We start from the raw sequence: 12203 nt of genomic DNA, 5'->3' as shown, positions 1-12203 counted from the left end.
GCAAACCAACATCAGATCACAAACATATCCAGTTCCCCTTGGTGACGATGATATTTGTATTCTGGAAAGTTTTTTTGCATGTTTTGTTTTTAAATTTCCCTGCAATTTTCTTCATCGATGATTCATTATTTTTTCAACAATAATATTCATAATAACATTCATTCAATATTGAGCATCCAATCATTACTCAATTCATAAAAAATCATTCCAGTGTCATATTTAATAAATTATCTTATCAATAATGGACCCGAATAAATTTGAATCCTGTGATGAATTTGTATCAAAATTGAGTAAACGAGGTATGTGTGTTTGGTTTTTATTCACATTTTTTTCCTTGAAATCAATCGAATTTTATTTTATGAAAACAGAATCAAAAGAATTGTTACAAAAATGGCGCGAAGAAAATGCTCGTAATTCGGAATTAGTGCGTCAAATATGGCTCACCAAAGATCTTGGTTCATATCTCGGTGACGAAAGTATGTATTATCCAATGATTCTGGGTTCATTTTGAATTCATAACTAATTTTTTTCAGAATGGGTAGTCTTGGAACAAGTTTGTGTAGCCGCAATGGATCTTCATGATAAAACATTGATCGAAAGCTGTATAACACAATTATTGAACAAATTTCCTAATAGTAGCCGAGTAAAACGACTTCGAATGATGGCTAAATTGGAATTGACACAACGTTATGATGATGCTATAGCCAAATATAATGAGCTGATTGCTAATGATGAATCGAATTCGTTGTTACATAAACGTAAAATTGCCATTTTAATCGCTACTAGGAAGAATCATCTTGCAATTAAAGCATCATGTGATTATCTAAAAAATTTTATGAATGATCATGAAGCATGGATTCAACTTTCAGAATTCTATATTCAAGAACAAGAATATGCTAAAGCTGCTTTCTGTGTTGAAGAATTGATTCTATCAAATCCACATAATCATTTGTATCATGAACGATATGCTGACATTCAATATACAATAGGAACAGGTGATTCATTGGAATTGGCACGTTCATATTATGCACAGGCAACAAAATTAAAACCATCAAGTCTTCACGCACTTTATGGTTTGATATTATCATCAAATGCATTGGCAACATCACCAAAAACGACAGCATCTAAAAAGAAGGAATACATTCTACTAGCTCAATGGGCTTCGAATCAGATTTCCAATATTTATAAGAAAAATTTATCATCATCAAATTCGATTGAAAAAGCAAACGAACGTTTGATCGATAATATTGATTCGGCATTAGAAGCATTGTCTATTTCAAATTAATTTTAATATAATTGTAAATGATTGAACACATAAAAATCAATACCCAAGAGATGTATTAGTATATATTAAAAATAGTAGTAATTAACACCAACACACATTGCATTCAAATTATTAAAATTAAAATTAAATGAATATATGTCCACACATGGCAACAACAAGACATTTATTTTCTCGTTGCAGAAATGATTATAGTATCCGGTTTATATTTCGATTGTATATTATCATCAAGAATATCTGTAGGAATTGTTTTAATTAAACTTGGTGATTCATCTAAATCACAATGTGATGATTTAATATGGCTCAATAATGATAATGATGATGGTGATTCGGGAAAAGTAAGACAAAAATAATGTAATAAGAATATCGTGATTATCATGACAATTGTTACGACAAAAACATATATTGCTAAGAAAATTAGAAAACTTTGAAATTTATTATCCATTGGCTATATAATCAATCGGAATTACACACCAAATTAAATCGAATCAAATTGTTTTCATTTGTTTTTTCATCTTTTTTAAATTGGCAAATAAATTTCTTGATTATTTAATCCAATTTTTGTTTTTTGTAACAATAACGGGATTAAGATATATACGTTCTATTTGAACAATTAGGTTATTAAAAAAAAAATTTCTGTGTTCGATCCATAAGATTTTTTTTTTGTTTACAATTTTTTCGTTTCGTTTCCATGATGCGTCATAATTTTTTGGAAAATTTTTCCATTAATCTTTGAATGTTTATTTTTTCTGGTATGCTTTTCTTTGTAGACAAATAATGTTACTTTGATCGGGAATTTTTTTTATCATTTTTTTAGGGAGTTTGTTGAGTTGGTGTTTGGGGAAGAAAATTAAATAAAATTTGGCCAATATTTTTTTTCTGATTATCGTTTAAAAATCGTTGATATCATTGATCAGGAAATTTTTTTTTATTATTGATAAACAACGCCTGTCTGTCTATCATGAATCGATTTGATATTACAAGAGCAAAAATGTGACAAATGCAGAAAACTTTAATGTGAAAAAATTCACGTCAAAAGTGTTACTCGAACTTGTGGCAATGATGGTTGGATGATGATTGGGAAATACTCAATGATACTAAATAGTCGAATCAATTAATCAATTAATCGATCAATATTTGATCGAATATAATGTGAAGAAAGTATTAATGGGCCATGCATAATATCAAATCAGATCACATTGACATAAAAGCTATATGTGCAAGTAAAATTGATAAAATTTTTGATTGTTTCCAATCAACCTATCCGATCATTGATCAATCAATCTCTATATTTCGATCGATTATAAATATATGCAACCCATCCTTCCAACCATCCATCCATCTATTAATCGATCGCGGTGTATCGAATGAAGAAATTTTTTTTATATTGGAAAAAAATCAAAATATATTTATCGATTGTGATAGACGAATGAATGACCTGAGTTTGAATTAATTTCCATTTATCATATCGAGAAAAATCATTCGATTAATAAGAAGGCGACAACAATGTGTAAACTTCCTCATTCTTGAATTTTGATATTTGATACCAAATTTTTATTTTGATGATCATTAGCATTAATAATTTGAAAAAAACAAATTCGCTAAAGTGAGAGAATCTTTAAACATGAATGATCGAAAACGATCAATTCTTCGGCGATCAACTTCATCGCCAAATTGTCAAGAAAATTCTATACACCCTCAACTGTCATCATCAGCATTATTATCATCGTCATTAACATCGGCCCCAAGCACCCGGTTACCATATTATTATCCACCATCTGGTGATCTGGTTGGCCAATATGATTATGGAACATTTGAACCACAATTACCATCATCATCATTGGCAACAAGTTCTTCGTTGAAAATTCCGGTAAATATGAACCACAACAACGGAAATAGAGCCATCATTCAAGAAGCAAGCGTTTATCATCGTTATCGATATTATAATCGGCTGTTTAATAGTTCAGAAAATTTCGACAAACATAAACGAAGTAATGAAAATATTCTCATCATACCAAATCATGTGATTCCATGGTATTTTATATTGCCAAAAGTATCGGTGCCAATTTTTCAAGTAGAAAATTCATCTGAAGCTCGCCAATCATCTATTGTAACAATATTTGCCATTTGGAACATGATGATGGGTACATCATTGCTTTGTTTACCATGGGCATATCATCAAGCCGGATTATTGGGTGGATTTCTAATAATTCTATTAATGACTGGATTATGTTTTTTTACCGCTTCACTTGTTATACGAGTTCCGAAAATACTTTCCATACAAGTGAATGAATTTACCGATTTATGTTCATTATTATTGGGAAATATGGCACATAAAATCTCACAAATATCATCATTATCTATATTGGCTGGCGGTTGTATTGTATATTGGGTATTGATGAGCAATTTCTTACGACATGTGATTAGTTTTATTTATCAAGTTCAAATACTTAACATGACAATCGGTTTGAATACATCATCAGTTGTATGTAATCCAATCGTCAATGTTAGCCAAGGGACAGATGAAAGATATGATCATTTTATGGCTAATCTGGATTTTGTTGTACCCGTTATATTGATAATATTCATTGGTCCAATTACTTGTTTACGATCTGTTAATTTTTTTCTTAAATTCAATATTATTGGAACATTTTCTGTATTCTATCTTTTAATATTTGCAATGTTTAAAGCTTATTCATGGAATTTCATCAATATTTCATTCGATTCAAATTCAGAATTTTATGTTCATCTATTTGATTGGAATTTTCCCATCTATACTGGTGTATTGTCATTGGCCATGTTCATTCATAATTGTTTGACTACATTGCTTAAAACACAAAAGAATCCAAAGCATAATCTACGAGATTTGGCTATTGCTTATATCCTTGTATCCGTAACTTATCTACTCATTTCGATCATCATTTATATAAGCTTTCCTTTATCGAAACAATGTATCAAAGATAATTTTCTTGACAATTTCGAATCAAATGATTTATTCGCTTTTATTACTCGATTATTTTTACTACTTCAAGTTTTAAGCCTATTTCCTTTGTTGGTCTACATGTTTCGTGTTCAGGTTTTACAATTATTCAAAGATCCGAATACTGGACGAATAAGTTATCCATTCACACGTACCATTATCATTAATGTTTGTCTTTTGACAATTGGTTGTATGTTTGCCGAATTTTATCCACAAATCGGTACAATTATTCGTTATTGTGGATCATTTTCTGGTATGATATTGATATTCATATTGCCAACAATGACATTTATAAAGGCTAGAAATGTGATTGAAAAACCATTACATCCATTCCTAAAGGGATGTTTATTCTCGTTGATAATATTGGGTATAGCTAATTTTATTGCACAATTTCTTGTTCATGATTAAAATAATGGTTGTGATTTGTAAAATAATTTTTTTTTGTTTGTTTGTTTGAAACGATCAAAAATCAATGATTTTTTATTTTATTAATAAAATTTTTTTTTCAATTTTAATATACAAAACAGAATTGCAGAAGACATTTTTTTGTTGACAGAGGAAAAATTTTAAAAAGAGGGCGGGAAATTTGAGATCATCAATCATCGGCCATAATCAATACAATTAATGATGTCCAACCGGTGAATGGATGTGCACCACGTCCATGGCCATTATCATCTTGATATTGTTCCCAAACATAACCGGTACGAATAAATTCCGTATGAATAGCTTGGACTAGATTAGCTTTCAAACGTGAATGTATTTGTCTTGCTTGTGTTTGATATGGTCCAGATATTTTTGAATAATGATTCAATGCTTTCAACACTAGATAATTCATATTGATCCATATTGATCCACGCCAATATGGTGGATCATGTTCAGTGTTATATTTTTTATAATATGAACTTTTTTGTGATAATGAACGAAGTCCATATGGTGTCCAAAGAATTTCTGGATTCTCTATATTTGTTAGAATTGTTTCCAATTTTGAATTATCTGGACGAAGCAATGTCATAATGAATGGAAAAAGACTTATGTAACCAAATTCATCAACACATTCATAATGAGGTGGTGTAAGTACTTGTCGTTCGAAGACCCACGAAGAACGATCATCATCATTATTACCACTATGAATTTTTTTAAGACTAATATTTGTCGAATGTAATCCTTTATCACAAAACATTTGATATTTATCCGACCAATGTAATTGTTCAAGTAAATTATTATCACTAAGAATTCGATAATATTCTTCAAATTTATCATCGATTTCAAGAACTTTACTAATTTTCGACATTAATCGCGATGCTAATGCCATCCAACAACGAAGATCAATATGAATTTCATCATCATTAGGATGTGTAGCACGTGGATAATCATCTAGACCGGAAGCCAATGTTTTTGGATTAAGTTCCAATTTTGTTGTCGAATTACGACCACGCCATCGGAATGTAAATGGAAATTTTTGAGAACCAGTCTGTGTGGTATTGAACCATTGATACCAACGAAATAATCGTGGATAAATTTCTTTAAGCCATTCACGATCAAATTGTTGTCTATCGATTAATGATTCAATGGAAAGAAGTAATGATGGTGGATTTGCATTGGAAGAATGTTGAACAAGATATTCATTTGGCACACGTGATATGGCCTCATCACCAAGTATCACTTCACGTGGTATCCATCCATTTTCATTCATCAATGAAAACCAGCTTTTTATGATGGCCATTGAAAGTTTTGGATCCCAACGGCTAATCAATAATTGTTGAAATCCTTCATCCCACAGAAATCCACGTGGAAATACCGATCTAGATGGTGCAACAGCCAACAATTGAATCGGTCCATATGGTTGAGCTATTGGAAATTGTTCCGAATCGACCAATGAATATCCATAATAATAGCCAATACTGCCGATTGCATTACTCAATATTGTACGAGCAAAGTGAATTTTTTCCGCTGAAATTTGATGACCAAAATGAAATTTTTGATTAAAATCAACTTGGAACTTTTGTTGATGTTTATTCATTTCATTATCATAATCAAAATCATCGATGGACATCAGGCTTTCAGTTGTATCATTGAAAAACATTGATATGTCAATTTCGATTGATTGATTGAAAATTACTTGATATGCTATGAAATTGGATCGATACATAGTATTTTCCTGTTCAGAATTTGATATAACAAATAGTGTATGGCCATCATGTTTGTAGAAAAATAAATGTGATTTTACTGTTTGTTCCAAACGATCTAATGAAGAATTTGTTGTTAGAAAACTTTGTAGAATTTGATCACCTTTATTTATACGAAAATTTAGATGATAATTTTCCGATTGAATGCTCTGAACTTTAATCCATATACGATTATGATCATCTTGAAACAAAGTTAGATTGTCGTCGTTGCTGTTTTCGGCAGCCACATATAGAATAATTGAATTCAATTCTTTGGTTCGAAATGCATCGATGATTGTTATTCGTGAAACAATAGCATCATTCAATCGAATAAAACTAGTATTTATATGTAGATTGTTATCGATTAAAGTTTGATGACCAAAACTATGTAAATCATTATAATTCCAATAATATGTATTTAGTTTATCATCTTGTCGACAAAGATGTCGTATGGGTAGACCACCATCATTTTGGCTGAGTTTCTGTCGAAACCACATTAAACTAACCAATGTTGAATTGGGTCTTGAAGATCGTAAGGCAAAATAATGACCTGGAATCAGACTACTCCAATATGGATTGTTCGAATACGAAGATGGAAATATATCATAGACTGGAAATGTCTGATTCGAATCGAATGGTATAAACGTTGATTGTCTAGTATTTGGATTGATGATAAAAAATGAGAAGCCAAAAAATCCAATACAAATACTTAGTATGAATATTATTAGATGAAAAAATAATGAATTTTTCGTATAGAAAAAAGATGATGATGATGGCAACGATTCATGATGACTTTGATGATGATGATTTCGTTTTAATTTTTCCAGTATTTTCGGTGGTGGTGGCTGATTTTTTGATTTTCGTTGACGTTTATTCGTTGATTGCATCATCATCATATTTTCTGAGTTGAATGGCAAATTCGAAAGCTAATCAAGAAATATTTTTTCTTACAGAAATTTTATTATTTTCATTTTTGAGCAAATCAATCAAGCATCAATAAATGGATAATCCGGTAAAAATAATAAGATATTTGATGATCGCATGAATAAAACAGACAACTCATAACTATGAGTCGGATCAAAATAGACGCATGCTCGGAAAAAAAGAATGGTTGAAATTGAAAGAATTTTTTATTTATTATTACAAAGATTTTTTTTGTTTAAATGAAATTTTTTTTATGAATATTAATATGGACATTTGTTCAGATCTTCTGTTGTCAAGTTTTTACACTCATCGTCAATAAATTCGGCAAAATTTTCCATATATTCTTCAACTGATTCCATTGTGTTAACCCAACGTCGATATTCGACTGTCGATAATAATGATTCTTTTTTGAGCGATTCGCGTGATTTAGCTATCGTTTTCGTTACAAAGTCATTATAATCATCATCATCATCCTGGTGGCGGCTCGATTTCAATATATCACCAATATTGAGATCAAAATTTTCAATTGATTTCAATTCTTTTTCATAAAGCATTGATTTAAACTGAATACTATTCAGAAAATTCAATGTTAAATAAAATGATGCTGGTTTTTTATCTTGTTGATTTTTATCGGCCATCGTTGAATTCACAGTAAAATAAAGTGTGACAGTGTGACTCACGGATTTTTGTACTCAGTATTTCGGCTATTTCTTTGTGACTATTTGAGTATATATAGTCGAACAAACGAAATTTTATTTATCAACATCATACTATATATATATCATCATCATCATCATCATACTTTATATAAAAGAGTAAGCGGATTAGTGTCTGTGTGTATACATCCAACAGTAGGGAATGCTTTCAGCGCCATCTAGTGGCAGAAAGTTTCTGAAAAAGCGCACTCCGTATGATGTAGCTTTGATAATGCTTTTTTTAAATTGTTTTAGCTTCGCGCGTTGATGCAGCTTTTGTATCAAATAGATGACCGTCAATTAGTCAGCCCCGCAGGGCCAGTTTGGACTGGCGCGAAGCGTCTGTACCAGGCTGGTTAATAAATAAATAAATTTTATTTTAGGGAATGCCTTTGAGCAGTGCTTTTTGAGAATGCTTTCAGCGCCATCTATCGGTAAAAAGTTTTTGAAAAAGCGGACTCCGTATGATGTCACAGAAAAAAAAGTGTGGAGACTAGTCTCCAAATTTGGAGGGAAAAATCTGCAAATTTGGAGACCTGACTCCAAAAATGAAGAGAAGTGGAGACTGGTCTCCATTATTGAAGAGTGATCGCCAAATTTGGAGACCAAAAACATCAAATTTGGAGACTGGTCTTCAATATTGAAGATTCGTCTTCAATGATTGATAAATTTCGATTGTTTTTCGATTGTTAGTTAAAAATTGTAAATTTAATTGGATTTTTACAAAAATAAATTCATAACTTAGAAGAAACAATTCACTAAAAATTGTTTTTCAATTGTTCGTTAAAAATTTTAAATTTAATTGGATTTTTACAAAGATATAACTTAGGAGAAACAATTCACTAAAACGATGATGATATCGATAATGATCAAGATGGTCATCCAATTCAACAATCAATGGCTACAAAAATGGCCATCATGAATCGTCATCAGCCTGCTATAATGATTGATTCATCATCATCAATTCTTTTATAAAACGATTCACCAAATATGATGATAATTTCACCACAATTACAACATCATAATTTTCAACACCATTAACAACAACAACGGAATATTGTACATGTGCCACCAAGTTTTTTAATCTGTAATCAAACATCCATGAATGCAAATATTCCACCACCATCATATCATTGAGATAATCAAACTATTGAAGTTAACATGTCAGCAAAATCTGAATTGAACTCGAATTGAATAATCAAATATATGCAGATTGACAATAGTAGTAACGTTATTGTTTTTGAATTTAATTTTGTGACGAGAATATCATTCAACTTTGATTAAATTTTGTTGGTCATTATTTCGGTCGCATAAAAATCAAACATTTTTCAGAATTGATATATTTTTTTCACTGAGTACCATCTCATTCTGGTATTATTGGCAATGAATTGGCTGACCAATATATAAAAGATGCGACAAATTTTTCTTATTTTTCTTACAATCTTCGTCCAATTTCTTTGGCTTAATATCTTTTGAAAAATATCATGATTTATAATATAAGATGGATAATGAGTGAAGATGGCAAAGTTACTAAAAAAATTTTCCATCTGTATATGATCGTAAAATAATTCTTATTGATCTACATTTTGTATTCCCTCAGTTTTTATCGGGACAAGGAAAATTCAATGTTTACCTGCATATAATTGGTTATCGTTATAAGTCGTCTTGTTTTTGTGGTAATACTGGTCCAAGATTTGTTGCTGAACGAACTTTAATTGAAAATCAATGTTGTGTAAATCTACATAAAGAGAATTTATGTATTTGGCTATAATTCTTTAAATATGATTTTAAAAATTTATAATTTATTTTCTTCCCCCATCTTTGAGGTACAGGGGTTTTTATTGAATAAATAAATAAATAGCTCGACTTTGAATGAAATTACAGTCCATCAATCAATCAATCCTGACAAATTGACACCAATTTATCAAACAGTGGGGAAAATTCTTTGGCTCAAATCACTAATCATCAACATGTGATAAAGGTCAATTTTTACGTTCCATTGAAATTACATCATAATTTTTTTCACCAATTATGTAGCTGATATGATAATATCTATCATATAAGTTGATTTTTTATTCATTTTTCATGCTAAATCTATGGCAAAAACAATGCATTCATTTTGCCGCCTAAAATTCTAAAGTCCAACTAATGAGCAACTGCGCATAGTCATATAGATGTAACTATTTTCAATGCAAATTCTGCGCGCTTCTTTTCCCCTTCTATTCCCATACAAATTTGAATTTGACCGTTGAAAAAATCGAACAAAACTCAACGATCGTCAAAGACGGTTGTCCTCATTCGACTTTGCGCTATGTTCGTGATCATGTCGTGGTATTTTTTTCATTTTTCTCTATTTTAATCTTCGTTTTTTGCAGTAAATTTTGGAACAAAGAATTTAATCGATTCAAGATTATCTTTGTTCAAAGTTATTGTGGTCTAAGATCAAAAATTGGCCACGAAATCGATGAAGATCGTTTGGTTCGGTCATCATGTAATCATGATACAAGTTGGCGAACAAATCCCATTTTCGATGACTTTCAAATGTATTTATGACATTTTGTTTTCACCAAATTGTATTCAATCATATCCTTTTCAAGTTTTCTTTTTCAGAGTCCATTATACTTGATGTATGACAATGTATGGAATTCGGATTAATATGTGAAAACATGGTCAATGAGGTAATTTACATTTTGCCTTAGATTGAAAATGCTAACAATTTTCCTTGTCTTTTGAAGCATAAAATTTTCATTGATGATCAATGATCATCATTAGACATATAATTGGTGCCGTCTTTATAAAAACGATCATGGTAATGATGCCGAACATTACAAATTTATTGGTGGATATCTGGTCATCATCAGGTAACTTTCTAATTTCGCTATCAATGATTCTAACACTTAAATTTCTCAAAGGCCTGCATTGAATTGAGTTGTTGGAGCAACTTATTCGGTAAGTCGACATATTCATTCTTCATATCTAATAAAGATTGGTCTATCTTTTTTTATTAGGTTTGTTCCTGAAATTTTACAATCATCAAATTGAAATTCGATTGATGATTATGTTCAAGATCAATTCGGCGGTTCCATTGATCATCAGCATTCAATTCAAGAATAGTTTGGCCATGTTCAACACATGATAACAGGTTAGGCTAGGGTTAGATTAGGCTTAGGAACATGATCTGAGCTATTTCCTATTGAATTTGATGCTGATTGAATCTTTGGAATCAATGAAGCGATCGAAAACATGATTATAAGTCGAAGATTCATGGGATGGAACACATACTTGAAAATGGTCATGGTAAGCAAATGAATAGATTAATTGAACAAACAACTAATATTTATCTTCACTTAGGATCGCCGGCGAACAATTGGGAAATTGAATCTCGAACCACGGATAGAATTTGGACATTGTCTTGTAACATGGACATCGAATATTGGACCTATTTCAAATGGTCATGGTAAGCAAATGAATAGATTAATTGCACAAACAACTAATATTTATCTTCACTTAGGATTGCCGGCGAACAATTGGGAAATTGAATCTCGAACCACGGATAGAATTTGGACATTGTCTTTGAACATGGACCGCGAACATTGGATCTATTTCAAACGGGACAATTAACGTTGTATGGCGCAATTGGGATGTGAAATATGGATGTATTTTATTATTTCCAATTTTTATTAAATTAATATTTCAATAAAATCAATTAAATTTCAATATATATGGATTAAATTAATATGGGGGGTAAAGGGAATAAAAGGGGGTCAAAATTGCTGCAACAATCGTGATGAACGACACTATCGATAGTCAAATCGTTTAGTCGTTTACTCAAAAATACGGGTCTCCAAATTTGGAGACTGGTCTCCAAATTTGACGATTTACGCATTACGCCAAATTTGGAGACCAGTCTCCAAGTTACTTTTTTTTCTGTGTGTAGCTTTGATAATGTTTTATTATAAAAACTTTTGCTTGATTAATATCAATGGATAATTTAACATTATTGGCTTTATCTGGCGATTAGGATGAGGATCAGATGGCACTGGTCTTATACGCGATGCTGAGATGTCGACGTAATCAACGTACGCGTTACTGGATTCAACTAGACAAAAAACTTCGTATCACTGGCCGGTTTGAAATAAACTTTGATTTTATTGAGT

The 12203-nt window shown here is 30.9% G+C and overlaps 3 protein-coding genes across 3 annotated transcripts; 2 read left to right on the top strand and 1 right to left on the bottom strand.

Annotated features, from left to right (window-relative positions):
* Positions 1 to 103: 103 nt before the first annotated feature.
* Positions 104 to 1417, top strand: LOC124495046 (ER membrane protein complex subunit 2). Its single transcript, XM_047058354.2, has 3 exons — positions 104 to 299; positions 369 to 476; positions 534 to 1417. Exons 1-3 carry the CDS (start codon positions 242 to 244, stop codon positions 1283 to 1285), a joined length of 918 nt encoding a protein of 305 aa, XP_046914310.1. The 5' UTR covers positions 104 to 241; the 3' UTR covers positions 1286 to 1417.
* Positions 1418 to 2906: 1489 nt separating this feature from the next.
* Positions 2907 to 4786, top strand: LOC124495037 (sodium-coupled neutral amino acid transporter 9 homolog). The gene has a single exon (XM_047058345.2). The coding sequence runs from the start codon at positions 2907 to 2909 to the stop codon at positions 4668 to 4670; it is 1764 nt and encodes a 587-aa protein (XP_046914301.2). The 3' UTR covers positions 4671 to 4786.
* GCS1 (mannosyl-oligosaccharide glucosidase) lies at positions 4734 to 7323 on the bottom strand. The gene has a single exon (XM_047058347.2). The coding sequence runs from the start codon at positions 7321 to 7323 to the stop codon at positions 4858 to 4860; it is 2466 nt and encodes an 821-aa protein (XP_046914303.2). The 3' UTR covers positions 4734 to 4857.
* Between the last annotated feature and the right edge of the window lie 4880 nt (positions 7324 to 12203).

Source organism: Dermatophagoides farinae, chromosome 3, assembly GCF_024713945.1.
Source record: "Dermatophagoides farinae isolate YC_2012a chromosome 3, ASM2471394v1, whole genome shotgun sequence".
Taxonomy (NCBI): domain Eukaryota; kingdom Metazoa; phylum Arthropoda; class Arachnida; order Sarcoptiformes; family Pyroglyphidae; genus Dermatophagoides; species Dermatophagoides farinae.
Note: the sequence above shows the minus strand (reverse complement) of the source record. Positions and strands in the feature narration are given on the sequence as shown.

Coding starts and splice junctions, on each gene's coding strand:
- LOC124495046 (XM_047058354.2), top strand. CDS start 242: ATGGACCCGAATAAATTTGAATCCTGTGATGAATTTGTATCAAAATTG. Junction 300..368: donor ATCAAAATTGAGTAAACGAG/GTATGTGTGTTT, acceptor TTATGAAAACAG/AATCAAAAGAATTGTTACAA. Junction 477..533: donor TTCATATCTCGGTGACGAAA/GTATGTATTATC, acceptor AATTTTTTTCAG/AATGGGTAGTCTTGGAACAA.
- LOC124495037 (XM_047058345.2), top strand. CDS start 2,907: ATGAATGATCGAAAACGATCAATTCTTCGGCGATCAACTTCATCGCCA.
- GCS1 (XM_047058347.2), bottom strand. CDS start 7,323: ATGATGATGATGCAATCAACGAATAAACGTCAACGAAAATCAAAAAAT.